This window comes from Pituophis catenifer, unplaced genomic scaffold, assembly GCF_029215685.1.
Source record: "Pituophis catenifer annectens isolate HBS135680 unplaced genomic scaffold, rPitCat1.0.hap2 SCAF_4, whole genome shotgun sequence".
Classification (NCBI taxonomy): domain Eukaryota; kingdom Metazoa; phylum Chordata; class Lepidosauria; order Squamata; family Colubridae; genus Pituophis; species Pituophis catenifer.
Window position 1 is genome coordinate 110406366 of NW_027256884.1, and position 14639 is coordinate 110421004.

At 38.3% G+C, this 14639-nt stretch overlaps 1 protein-coding gene across 1 annotated transcript in view; it reads left to right on the forward strand.

Moving 5' to 3' along the window:
- The first annotated feature begins 531 nt into the window (after positions 1–531).
- The window catches only part of MICU2 (mitochondrial calcium uptake 2), a 67997-nt gene continuing 53889 nt past the window's right edge, over positions 532–14639 (forward strand). The window contains exon 1 of the mRNA XM_070942841.1: positions 532–735. Coding sequence (XP_070798942.1) covers positions 532–735 — 204 coding nt within the window. The remainder of the gene's footprint in view (positions 736–14639) is intronic.

A 14639-nucleotide genomic window follows, 5' to 3' on the forward strand; every position in this document is an offset into this window, starting at 1 on the left:
TCTGTCTATGCAACCAACCATAACAATAATGAATACATGCTTTTTTTTTTTAACTTATTCCACTACTATTGGTCAGACTTGCTCCATTTTTTTCACCATCTCCCTGTAAGATCGCCCGCTGCTAGTGTTTGAGCTGGGCATTTTAATTCTTGTTTTTAATCAGGTTCCAGCAAAACTACTGTTTAAACTACTGCTTCAAACCTCTTTCCCATGCAAAACCCCTCAACTCAAAATTATACCCAAAGCATTCAATGCACCTTGCAAAACATATCTAGATTGGTTGACCATTAAAATATTGAAAAGGCGAGTTTTTTTGAAACTCGTTCTCACCAGCAACGAAGACCTATGCCAGAAAGGAAGAACCTGCCTTTATTGCGTGCCTCCGTTGTGGCTGTTTTTCCCGACGACAGCCCTTGATGGACTAAGAATACGGAATATCCATAGCGAACCCGGAAGCTGAGAACTGTGGGTGGCTCTCTAACTACTCAACGTTTACGGATTGATGTCAACGATCTTTCTACTTCCGGGAAAATGGCGGCGGCGTGGGGGGCCGCTCTGGTCCGCAATTGCGGGAGGCGCGGGGCGCTCGTGCTTGGCAGCTTCCGAGGGCGCAAAGGCTGGACGGGACCGTGGCTCGCAACCGCCTCCCTGCTCGGAGGAGGCGCCTTGGTGGGCTCCTGCAGAGGATGGAGCGGGCGGGAGGGGACCGGCGGCTTCTTCCTGGTCCTGGCGCAGGTGAGTGGGGAAACTGCTATTGAAATGCCATTATTAGTGTTTGCAGGAAGAATGATGGGGGGGGGGAGGGAGGGGTTATTTCATGCTGGAGATTTTTTTCTTTTTTTTTCTAAGAAGTTTTTTATTTTGAATACATTAAAACAAGACACAAAACACACAACATTTATATACATATCACTTTTTCCTACAGCTATTTCGAAGTGATCCTTTCTTTCTATTTACATCTATTTACACATATTTTAACTTTGTCTTATGCAACAATTATTTTCCATCTTTCTTTAGTTCGTCTACATGGTAACTTGATCTTCAACATTTTTTCCCCCTCTCTCCTTCCTTTATTCCTCTTTCTCATTTTTCCTATTCTCCAAACATTCATACCATCGACACCCCACTTTGTAATGTTCTGTATCCTCTTTCTCCTTGAGTTCTTTTGTTAACTTGTCCATCTCTGTGCATTCTAATTTTTTTTTAATTAAATCTTCTTCTGATGGCAAATTTTCCTTCTTCCAATTTTGCGCATAGACTATTGATTGATTGATTGATTCGATTTATATGCCGCCCTTCTCCGGAGACTCAGGGCGGCTTACAATGTGTTAAGCAATAGCCTTCATACTTTTGTATATACCTGCTTAGTAGGGCTTTTTGGCCCCCCCCCAAGCGGTGTTCTTTTTTATACAAAGTCAGTTTATTGGCGCCCACAATCCGGGTCCTCATTTTACCTACCTCGAAAGGATGGAAGGCTGAGTCAACCTTGAGCCTGGTGAGATTTGAACTCGCAGTAATTGCAGGCAGCTGGCAGCTAAGTGCTACTTTAACAGCACTTTAGTCTGCTGCGCCACCAAGGCTCTTTTTATGCGGGCTGCTGTCAATGTATGTAATATTAAATAATGTTTAATATGCTGGAGATTTCTTATTCAAGTTCTCTCTTGGCCTGCTGTCTCCAGATGTGAAGGACTACAGCTCCCATCATCCGTGACCAACAAAATAGATAACCATTTGTCTGAAGTGGTGTAGGGTTCCCTGCCTAAGCAGGGGGTTGGACTAGAAGACCTCCAAGGTCCCTTCCAACTCTTGTTATTCTATTCTATTTTATGGTTGCTGTAGTGTGTGTGTGTGTGTGTGCAGATGCTGGGAGTTGGAGTAGTAGCACATACGGAGTGGGGCACTAGGTTGGAAAGTCACAAATAGAATAACAGAGTTGGAAGGGACCTTGGAGGTCTTCTAGTCCAACCCCCTGCTTAGGCAGGAAACCCTACACCACTTCAGACAAATGGTTATCCAATATCGTCTTAAAAAATTTCCAGTGTTGGAGCATTCACAACTTCTGGAGGCAAGTTGTTCCACTGATTAATTGTTCTAACTGTCAGGAAATTTCTCCTTCGTTCTAGGTTGCTTCTCTCCTTGATCAGCTTGACCAGTGGTGGGTTTCAAAAATTTTTACTACCGGTTCTGTGGGTGTGGCTTGGTGGGCGTGGCAGGGGAAGGATACTGTAAAATCTGCATTCCCACCCCACTCCAGGGGAAGATTACTGCAAAATCCACATTTCCTCCTCATCAGCTGGAGACAACTCAAGAGACAGAGAATAGATGGGGGTGAGGCTAGTCAGAATTTTTACTACCGGTTCTCCGAACTACTCAAAATTTCTGCTACTGGTTCTCCAGAACTGGTCAGAACCTGCTGAAACCCACCTCTGATTTCCACCCATTGCTTCTTGTCCTGCCCTCTGGTGCTGAAGTCTTTTTTGAGTCTTAGAGAACACATGGATCTTCTTTAATGACAATGTGTCCTTAAATGGGTCTTTCAGGTCTTCTAATGGTACTCCCATCACTGCCGTAATTGAGTCCATCTGTTTTTCTCCCTCTTTCCTTCCACTTTCCCATCATTAAAGCCTTTTCCAGAGAGCTGGGTCTTCCCACAATTTTCCATAAAGTAGGAAAATTTGAGCCTGGTCACTAGTGCCTCAAGGGAGAACTCTGGGTTGATTTGTTCAATAATTATTAGTTTGTTTTCTTGGCTGCCCATAATATATTCTTCTCCAATACAGAAGCATCAATACTTTTCCTAGCCTGCTTCTCTGATGTCCAACTTTTTTTTCCATAGAGTGTCACAGGAAAATACCATGGCTTGCACAATTCTGATCTTCATAGGTATAGAGACATCATAGCATTTGAATATCTTTTCCAAAGCCTTTTGTGGCTGCTCAGCCAAGTGCATATTTCTTCATTACTTGCTCTTTTATTGTTGATCCTAAAAGGCAGAAGGGATCCACACCCACACCTTCATTTTCAATTATAAACCTGGTCATTGTGTCTGTTGTTGTTAGTTTGATCTATATTTAGTTTTAGTTCTATGTTTTCATGGCATTCCTTGCAGATCCTTTCCGTTTTTCAGCTACCAAGTGTCATCAGCGTAGCAGATTATTGTTGTTTCTTCTTCCAGTTTTAAAACCATGTTCATTTCCTTCCTAACCGGCTTCCCTTAATACAGTATATATTCAGCATACAGAACGAATAAATAAGGGGAACATATACATTCTTGCTACATTCTTTTGCGAACTTGGAGCCAGTCTCTTTCACCATCTTCTATCTCTGCTGTGGCTTCCTGACTTGTATGTAAATTTCTTATGAAGACAATGAAATGTTCTCAGATTCCCATTTATCTAAAGCTGCTTGTGCCTTAATTTCAGGAAAACGTTTTTCGTCTTTTTTTCCCCTATTATATGTCTTCATGTGATTTGAAGGTCTTTTCCTTGGATCCTGCATGGCAGTGGTCCCTAACCTTTCAGGCTCTTTGGACCAATGGTGGCAGGAGGAGGGGATGGTTTCATGTGTGCAACTTAATCCCGCACATGTACAAATGGAGCTTTGTGTGTTCACCTGCAATTTTGACAACCATACAGAAGTGGTTTCCTAATTGTTATCTTCCAGGATAGTTTTCGCTCCCAGTTTTGTCTCTAATACTAGGATTTCCTAGTGGTCTCTTATCTAGGTTCTAACATATCAGCAGGTCCCACTGAATTTTAAAAACCCCACTTTGTCAACCTTTGTGATATGTAAAAAGGTTACAGTGGGACCTGCTGATATGTTTTCCAAGAGACAGAAGGTTTGCTATACAGAATGTGGTCATTTAAATCAGAATGTGTTGAAGGAGGAACAATGGTATATTATAAAATTTAGACTTAGATAAAAATGAAAAACTAATTCTAATGGAATCCACACACAATGATTGTATGTCTGGACAATATAAGTAGTCCACAAGTTATGACCATTCATTCTGGACCATTCAAAGTTATGACAGTGTTGAACTTATAGTTATACTATAAGTTATAGTATGCTTATGTCCAGTCCTCAAAGTTTTAGCTGTAACATACACACAGCACTCCACAGCTGCTCGCAATCCTTGCTGACCCACATACACTCCATATCTCCTGCCTGTGGCACCATCCATTCTCATTCTTTGTAGCATCTGCCAGTGGCATGTCCATGGTCCTTGTTTTGGTCTTCCACCTTTTCCTACTTAACAACCCACATAGCCCTGCAATTATGACATTAATCAGATCTTCCAGGGTTGCCTACGCTAAGTGGTGTAATCACATGACATCATGCTTTATGGACACCATCCAACAGAAGTTCCGAACTGCTAGCATAACTCAAGGGCCAGCTGTATATATACCATTCCTTCTTGTTTTACTTTGAATTTCTTGCACACAATTTTAAGAAGAATGATTAATTTGTATTTATTATGTTTAGTGACTGCTCAGAAAAGATTTGACCAGATTCACCCTGACTGTTGTTCTCTTTAAACTTTGTGATTTAAGCAAAGTATTTGTAAGCAAAACATTTCATTAAGGTTAATTTTAGTACAGGTACACTGCAAAAGAATATTACATAAAAACTATTTTTTCCTTGATTTGATTTTGTACTATACTGTAATGAGATTACTATAAAAGTAAACACTTTGTCAATTGTGCTATTTGATTTACATCATGTTAAAGCAGTTTTATTGCATTGGTGGCTGTAAAATTAATTGAATTGATTGCTGAAATATGCTTATGCAGGAATAATTTATAAGTAAAATGTTTCTAGTACAAGATGATGTATAATGTTTTGGAAACATGCTGTTTTTGATTTCAAAAAATATTTTTTCCTCCTTTGATTAAAAAGATGAAACATTTGAAGTTACTTTTGAAGGCTTCATTAATATTTCTTTGAGAAAATAAAATAGAAAACTCTCTCACTAACGAAGAGAGACCCTGGATCTCACCAAAGCACATTAAAACACTCTCTAATGATAGAGTCTGGTTGCATAAGAAATAAAGATAGAATGATGGGAAGCTGCTGCTTCAGATCCTGAAGGCCATAAAAGGCTACTCTTTCTCATCCTTCATACTTGGAGAGCAGTGTTTCCCATCCTTGGCCACTTTAAGATGGGTTGACTTCAACTTCCAGAGCTGGCTGGGGAATTCTGGGATTGAACTCCAGCCATTTTACACTGGCCAAAGCTGAGAAATACCCCTCTAGATTGTTTAAGAAATTGGTTTTTCTAAAGTTCCTGAAAGGATATTTGAGATAACGTATATTAGATATATTGAACACTTTAAATACACTAATGTTTCCATATCACTGTAATCATATCGAACTTATTAAAGTGTACACTTATGCCCTGAATTATTCAATTATGAAAATTTCACTAACTTTCCTTTTCTTCAATGACCTGTAGAAAAACCCTTTTTTCGAGTTTTGTGTCTCCTGGGATGCTCAAAATAAATGTTATTCTTCTTTGTGGATACTGTGTAGCAATAAGTACAGTCATTTTCCAGTATTGCTAAATACCAAACATAGTGATACTTTACCTTTAGCGCTGTATTTCCAATATTGGAGTCACAGTAATGTACTGCAGAAAAATTTGAGATGGGACACTTCTGTGAAACATCTGTTGTTGGCTTTAACTTAATGTTTATTTTCAGACAGCGTGCAATCGTCTGAATTAACATACCTCTCCAAAGTGTACTTCTCTCATTAACCAAGCTCAGTTTTGAATGCTTTGTCTTTATGGTGTAATTGTTTGAACCTAAGTATTGAGCTCAACCTGTTCTTCACTACTGTTGATTTGTTTTTGCTTTTTAACAGCCTTTCTATAAGGTGTGTATCAACTCCACCTTCTAATCAAGTTAAATCAAACTCAGTTCTCCAGTTTTCTTCTCTGGATATTAAAAGATCAAAACTTAGAAGTTGAAAAAATAAGCCTCTGCCTTTATAGTTTTATTGCTCTTTCACATGTTTTAAAAAAATATTCCATTCTTTTACATTGAATACATTGTAGACATTATTACTAATTTCGCAATATTGCTTATTTAATCTATTTATTAGCCCCTCAATCACCAGAGCAAGGCAATCTATAAAAAATAAATAATTTAAACAGGCTTAACTGATATAGCAATAGCAATTGTACTTAGACTTATATACCGCATCATAGTGCTTTTACAGCTCTCTCAAAGTGGTTTACAGAGTCAGCATATTGCCTTCAACAATCTGGGTCCTCATTTTACCCACCTTGGAAGGATGGAAGGCTGAGTCAACCTTGAGCCTGGTGAGATTTGATCTGCCAAATTGCAGGCAGTCAGCAGAAGTAGCTGACTGCATTCTAACCACTGCGCCATGGGGGCAAAATGAGATAGGTACTTACCGATTCAAGCCATATATTCTATACCTGCTGTAGCTTTCAAATGGTCTTCAAGGGTAGCCCCTTGTAGGCTATATTGCAGTAATCAAAATGAGAGATGACTAAGGCACAAGTGATCATGAGAAGGGCCTCTCAATTTAGAAATGGGCATAACCAGTGCACTAGATGTTTCTTTATAAAGGTTCCATAAAATGTATTTCTCTTTTTCCCTTTTTACTTGCCAGTAATATGGATAGTTCTCTTACAATCCAGAAATAAAAGGGACAGTAGCAGATAACTGCCAAGCTAATATAGAACTATTTCATGCTGGAATATATTTCGTAGGAATGAAATCAGAGATAAGGAATCTTTAGTCCTCCAGACCTAAACATCATATTATGGCTGAAAGAGCACTACCCAGCCTCAGTTTCAAACACGAGATCTGTATTTATAAGATATAAAGAGTGGGGTTGTAAAACATGTTTGATGCTTTGCCAGTAGCTTTTCCCAGTTAGTGCACTTGCATGAACTCATGTGGGAGATGTTCAGAGTTCCATTTTTAATCCCCAGCTTGACATGTCAAATTTGAGAGTTTATGCAACAAATTTCCTGGATGCTGCTGCGGAAAATACATGAGTACAAATTCTAAGTACCAGTAAGCTTGTAAAATGATAATGATCAATATTTATAAAACACATTTAATTACAGAGCTATGGTTTTCTTTTATTGATTTTTTTAACGTGACCAATGTTCTGAGGAACCCCAGTATAGCTTTGTCTTCGCCCTCTTTTAAAAGCAACAGAACATTCTGCAAATTAATTTTTCATGGTGGTTTTAGTATTGAGTTTTGATATGTGTAAACAAAAACAAAGTATTTTTCAAAAGATCCAAATAAAAATATACTGTTATCTATGTCTTATTCCTGTCTTATTTTTATATCCTATTTCACATTATTTATTCTTATGCTTGTACAGCTGTGCTTTTTATATTCTTTATAGATGGGTTTTAATTTTTGTAACCTTCTGGGTTCCTCCTTTTTCTCCTGCAGCCAATCTTTGATAGTTCTACCTGCTGACAATTTGTTTGTCTTGGTCTGGGCATTTTCCTTGCTTGTAGAATAGGGAGAAAACTAAGGTGCTTTCTTCTTTCATCCCAATCCTAGTGATTTTTAAGTTAAGCTGGGATTGTTGTTTTGAGAATTACAACTAGACTCCGTTGCTTCTGGCATGAACCATCATTGGTGATCCTGCTTAAAATTCCTGGAAATGGAGAAAAAGGTCATTGGCTACAGGTAGTTCTCAACCTACGACCACAATTGAGCCCAAAATGTATGTTGTAAAGTGAGAAATTTGTTAAGTGAGTTTTGCCCCGTTTTATGACTTTTCTCGCCACGTTTGTTAAGTGAATCACTGCAGTTCTTGAATTAGTAACACGGTTGTTAAGCGAATCTGACTTGTTTGTCAGAAGGTCACGAAAGGAGATCACATGACTCTGGGACACTGCAACTGTCATAAAAGTGAGTCAGTTGTCAAGCATCCAAATGGAAATCACATGACCATACAATGGTCATAAATGTGAAAAATGGTCATATGTCACTTTTTTTCAGCCCCGTTGTAACTTTGAATGGTCACTAAATGAACTGTTGTAAGTTGAGGACTACCTATAATTGATGGAGCTACTACACTGAGGCTTGGATCTGCTGCTGCTCAACAGTTCACTAACACTCCTCTGCTTCAGCAATTACTAGTGTGATATCCTACTTGGCTCCATCACCTTACTGTTCCTAACTCTTCAGTGTCAGGCTGCTCTCTTGCATGCCAACTCACCCCTGCCTTGTCATTCTGTAGAATGCTTACTCCTGTGAAAATGTGCTAACACAGCTCTTTCCTGCCACACACGCACAAACACCTAGACAGCTTTTTTTCTTCCCCATCACAGCAAAGGAAGATCTTCCATTTTCTGTTGGACCAAAGACCAGGATTTGAAGCAAGAAAGAGGGGTTTGTAGTGATCGCTGCAAGGATCTCCTCCCACAAAATAATTGTGGAAGAAATATATAGTGTTTTTCAGAAAAGGCATACCCTTTCAGCTGTTATTGACAAAGATAATATAAAATCTTTAAGAGTTGGTATTTTATTTGCTTTTTTTTTTCCCTGATCCACAGCAGTGCTGAATTTCAGGGCAAAGAATACAGTGGCATAGAAACATTATTTTGCAATTTTGTTCAGTTTGATCTCAAAAGTCACTAATTGCCTGTACTAACTATAATTAAACTATTTAAACTTCCAACATTGCATGGGTTTTATATCACGTTGCGTTAAGTTAGTTCAAGTTTCAGATATCTCTGAAGTTTAAATAACCGAAGCATTAAATATATCATGAGCATCATAGTTTGCATTACTGAAATGCAGACATTGTTATGCTGAGTGACTAAAACAGTCAATAATATAGTCCGTATGGAATCTGTAAGGCCATAATGTTATGTTTAAATTTAGAAATGGATTTTTGTTAAGGGTGTGCATTTGTTTCACAACACAGTATCACTTACAGCCTGTAAATGCAAGGTATTTATATCTTGAGCATTGGCTTTGAAAATATACTCACACATCCATGGTTTGTGTTAATGTTTCATTAAGGCTAGTGGAAGGTGTGCAGTGAAGTGTTACATAGGGTTTTTTTTAATCTGCGTATCAGTTTGCTAGGAATTTTAAGTACCTCTGTTGTGAAGATGTTAAAACTATTGATTTTTTATGTCAGATTTGATTGATTCTGTAAGATGTGAAAAAAGAAAAACTGTTTGTGGAAAGATTAGCAGACTTGGGGTCCTTAAACTTTGCTGCCTCTTGAACTAAATATGGTAGATTTATTAAGTCAAGTCAGGATGATCATAGAGATGGCTTTCTTTGAGAGGTACCGGGTGACCAAAGAAAGTATGGTTGAGTAAGGGGTGAAATCCAGCAGGTTCTGACAGGTTCTGGAGAATTGGTAGCGGAAATTTTGTGCAGTTCGGAGAACCGATAGTGGAAATTTTGAGTAGTTTGGAGAACCGGCAAATACCACCTCTGGCTGGCCGCAGAGTGGGGAGGGAATGGGGATTTTGCAGTATACTTCCCCTGGAGTGGGGTGGGAATGGAGATTTTGCAGTATCCTTCTGCCACGCCCACCAAGCCACACCACGCCCACCAAGCCACGCCCACAGAACCGGTAATAAAAAAAATTGGATTTCACCACTGGGTTGAGGTAGCTGAAGTTTTAGAATTTTAGAATTCTTGATGTCTTTCTAATATTCTCTAATATTCAAGGCTTTATTTTTTAATAACTGTAGTTTATCAGTGTACATGGTTTCTAAATCACGGAGATTACCGAGAAGATGCTTTCATTAAGATAAAAGTATAGTACAAGCCAAATGACTGTACTGTCATTAGTCATCAGTTTCTCTGTCACTGCTGTAATCCTTGGCACTTGATTATGATCTTGGGTTTTAAGTAGCATCAAGGATCTTTATAATAAATATCAATCATTTTTTTTTTGCTATCAATAATCCTATCCTTGGCATTTGAAGGGGTATTTTTTTGGGGGGGGGGGGGTCTTATACAAATATAAATCATGGAGATAAATTGAGGAAGAGCCATAATGGTAAAGAGTTAGATATTTTGCATGTCAGAAATAAAACTTGAACTTTCCCTAAATAGATGGAGAAATAACTTTTTTAAAAAGATTTGTATAACAATTGAATTGCTAGAGAAGCTAAACTTGCTTTAAATTTGATACGCACCAGATTTATGGAGTAACATGTTCATAATTCTGCATGATAGTGGAAGACCTGGCTTTTCTGGCAGGCCTGGGGCCGTTGATCTCGCTGTTGCAATCTTGTGAGATCCGGCCATGAATGGGCTTTTAATGTTTTAAAATGTTTTTACAATATTTTTTAACAATTTTTTTATTTTCACATTATTTTTGCTGTAAGCCGCCCAGAGTCCCTTGGGAGTTGGGCAGCATAGAAATGCGATAAATTAAATTAAATTAAATTAAATTAAAGACGATAGGAGTTGTAGTCGGAAGTTCAGGATATGGGAATGGAAGAAAAATAGAGTTGATTCAGTTGTGTAACTTGATGCTAGGCAATATTTCCACATTCCATTAAGTCCCATCTATTAATTGAAACAGACTGACTAATCTGCTAAATTAAAGGAACAATATTCCCAACACAACTGTACAATACCTTTGTTATACAATAGCTAGGTTGTTTCATTCCTTATTCAGGAAGGAAATAAAACTGTTATAATTATCCATTCTTAACTGTGAATATCTTAAGGCTTTTCAGAGGCTTTCCTTATTGACAGTATCATCATTAAAAAAAAAGAGAATGAAATGCTAGTTGCAAGTAAAAATTCACATTACAGACTCTTTACCTGTATACTTTTAATATTTATGCCTAGTAAAACATAGAAAACAAATACTTACAAGAATAGCAGATAGTCGATTTACAACAGTTCATTTAGTGATCATTTAAAGTTACAAGTTAAAGACACTGAAAAATGTGACTTACAACTGTTTTTCACACTTCCAACCAGTGGTGAAATCTAAAATGTGTTACTATCGGTTCTGTGGGCGTGGCTTGGTGGGGGGTAATGTGACTGAGTGGGCATGGCCAATATATATATATATATACAATTAAAACCATTTTTCTACAACCTCTTTGGTGAAGAGGTTGTAAAAAAATGCTTTCAAAAGGCTCTGACAATCCCAGCTGAGTTGCCTGATCATCAGAGGGTTTTTAAAAAACCCTCTGCCAATCAGGCAACTCAGTTGGGATCGTCAGAGCTTGGATCGTCAGAGGCATTTAAAAGAAAAAAAACTTTTTTTCTTTTAAATGCCTCTGAAGATCCCAGCTGAGTTGCCTTGATCGGCAGAGGGTTTTTAAAAAGCTCTCTGACGGTCAGGCAACTCAGCTTGGATCGTCAGAGCCATTTAAAAGAAAAAAAGCCTCTGATGATCGCGCGGCTCAGCTGGGCATGGGGAGGGAGGCAAGGATTTTTGCTACCGGTTCTCCGAACCTCCCGTCTCCATCGCTACTGGATCGGGCGATCCGGTCCGAACCGGGAGCATTTCACCCCTGCTCCCAACCTATTTTGCAACATCCCTATGGTCATGTGATCAAAATTCAGATGCTTGACAACTGACTCACATTCATGACGGTTGTCGTGTCCCCAAATCATGCGATTGATTACCTTTTGTTACCTTCTGAGAAGCAAAGTCAATGGGGAAAGAGTCACTTAACAATTCTGTTACTGACTTAACAACTGTGGCAAGAAAGGTTATAAAATGGGATTAAATTCACTTAATTTATCCCATTTAGCAACAAAAATTTTGGCCTCAGTTATGGTAAGTTGAGGACTACCTGAAAGTGTATGTATATAAACATAACACATACATACATACATACATACCCTGTTTCCCCTAAAATAAGACATCCCCTGTTAATAAGCCCAATCGGGCTTTTGAGTGCATGCACTAAAATAAGCCCTCCCCAAAAATATTTAAACGCATGCGTAGCCGGTTCCCACCATTTCCTCTGCTTTCCTCCATGTGCCCCAAAATAATAAGACCTCCCCGAAAATAAGGCTAAGCGCTTATTTCAGGGTTCAAAAAAATATAAGACAGGGTCTTATTTTCGGGAAAACACAGTACATACATACATTCTGATGGGATGGGATGGGATGGGATGGGATGGGATGGGATGGGATGGGATGGGATGGGATGGGATGGGATGGGATGGGATAGGATAGGATTCTTTATTGGCCAAGTGTGATTGGACACATAAGGAATTTGTCTTTGGTGTATATGCTCTCAGTGTACATAAGTGTACACTGAGAGCATATAATATTACGTATCGTCATATAATAAGTATGTACACTGAGTATGTACATTCATACATACATACACACATACATACATACATACATACATACATACATACATACATATGCACATACACATTCTTATTCATATACATACGTATATCCTACCTATCTGATATTTAGCTCCATGGTTGTAGCAGAAGATCTGAATGCAAGAACTTGAGTGAACGATGACGCAGCAGAAACTAATGAATAAAGTTTTGTTTTTGGAAGGGATTGTTAATCCTCAATTTTCAACTTTTTAAATTTACATTATTATGCGAAGTATAAGAGAATAGATGAGGGGCAGAAGATTGTGGCACATCTCATAAGTTAATTTTCAGTGTGTTATGTTAGCCAGCATTCTGATTCTTGCAATTTTTATAAAGGAAAGCTCAGAAAGTTGTGTGTTTCCTTTTCTTTGTTTGCTTGGTTGATCAGATAGAAATGCAAGATATTACATGCAATATCTTATTATAAAAAATGTCCTTGGACCTGTGTGAAAAAGTTGTTTTACATTATTATATGGATATCTGAGAAGTTTAAACTTTTACTACCTATAAATACAATTGGATTGAATTCATTTAAAAGAGAAAACACTACAATGTTTGCCTAAATGACTTGGGTTCATACTTTGAAATCAAGATTAACGTATTATTTGACTAGTAAGCATGACATTATGTCTGAGTTGATTACTTCACTTAATTAACTGTATAGGAATTATTGCTTAGATACATTATATTCTCTTTTTATGTCTTTAATTCTAGATCAAATGCTGTAAAAATTACTCAAAACTCTTTAAAACCTGAAAAAAACCAGAAGTTTCAAAACACTATTATAGCTGTTCTGGAACATAAAATGTATTGTACTTTCTCTGCCATCCCACTGACAAGTAGATTTAAACGAGCGTAGTAGAGCAGATCAAAATGAAGGTGGTATGGCTAATAAAATAATAGCAGTCTTTTGGTCTGTAATTCCTTCTTAGATTAGATACGTGATACTTTGTTGGCACAAAGTTCAAAAGCCTATTCCCATAGTATTAGTAATTTGATTTCAGTCATGCACAGGCTTGTTGACAGCTATTTACTAGAAATCTGTATAGTTGAAGAGGTAGACCAGGTATCCTGTTGTGCATTAATAAGGATATTGGCATTCCACTTGCAAGAGCTATTTTTAGCTCAAGCTTTAGGTTTATGATGGTGTTGCATATTGCTAATAAATTCAGTAAAATTGCCAAATAGTAGAGATCTGACTGTATTTTAACTTACTATTATTTTGTTCCTCCTTCAGGCAGTGAAAAAATTGAAAAAGAATCCCAAAGCTATTATACCTATCTACTCAATATGAATCCCAGAGCTATTATAGCCATCTACTCAATATGGCCAACTTCTAGATTCCTTTTAAACAATTTGCCAATCATTCTTTAAAAATCATCAAATAATTCACTTAGAAATTAATGCTAATGTACAAATAAATATTTGCATACCATATACTGCAATTTTGGGCTTAAACCTGTTCCTATTTTCTACTGTTTGAATTGCTTGTATTCCTATTGTTTTCTGAATTGTTCCATCGCACACAGTATTATAGTAATTTTAGAATACAATACAATTTTAGAATATTTTCTTCATCTCGCTACTCTGCAACAGAGTTAGGCATTAATAAGAATGAGAACTTTATCATTTAAATAATTGCGATATTTGATCACTAGCTACTGAGATTTTCAGCTCTCCGGCTCCCGCAAAGACCAGCTGGCCAGCACGCATGTGTGTGCCAGAAACCAGAAGAGCAACTGGCGACAGCGCACATGCCCACAGAGAGGTGGTGCCATAGGTTTTGTTGTGGCTCTGTTGCCTGAGCCTGGGCTATCGACAGATGCAGACTCTGAGAGTGAGGGACAGGAGTTGGCAAGGCCTCCCTCTCCAGGACCCTCCTCTCTGGCAATGCCTCCGGAGGACACTGAAGGCCAAGAGATAGGCCCAGAGCCAAGCACGTCCCCACAGCCACAGGTGGACAACGATGAAGGAGATAAGTGCTGGCTGGATCCTCGACAGCGGCGCAGGGAAAAGCATGCGCAGCAGAGGGGAAGGCGTGCCAGAGATTAGCGAGTCACTGGACCACACCCCACAGGGTATAAATGGGTGTGGGTGTGGTGGCCGGTTCAGTTTGTGACGAGCAAAAACTAGAAATAATCCATGATCTCTGCGTTACTGGACTTCTCCCTGCCTTGTTGGACTGCATTTGGACTAATCCTTGTATTGCTGAAACTTTGCCTGCTTTATTGGAATGCTTGCAGTCTAATCTTTGTTTTGTGTGAGTAAAGTCTGAATTGGCAGCTAGCCA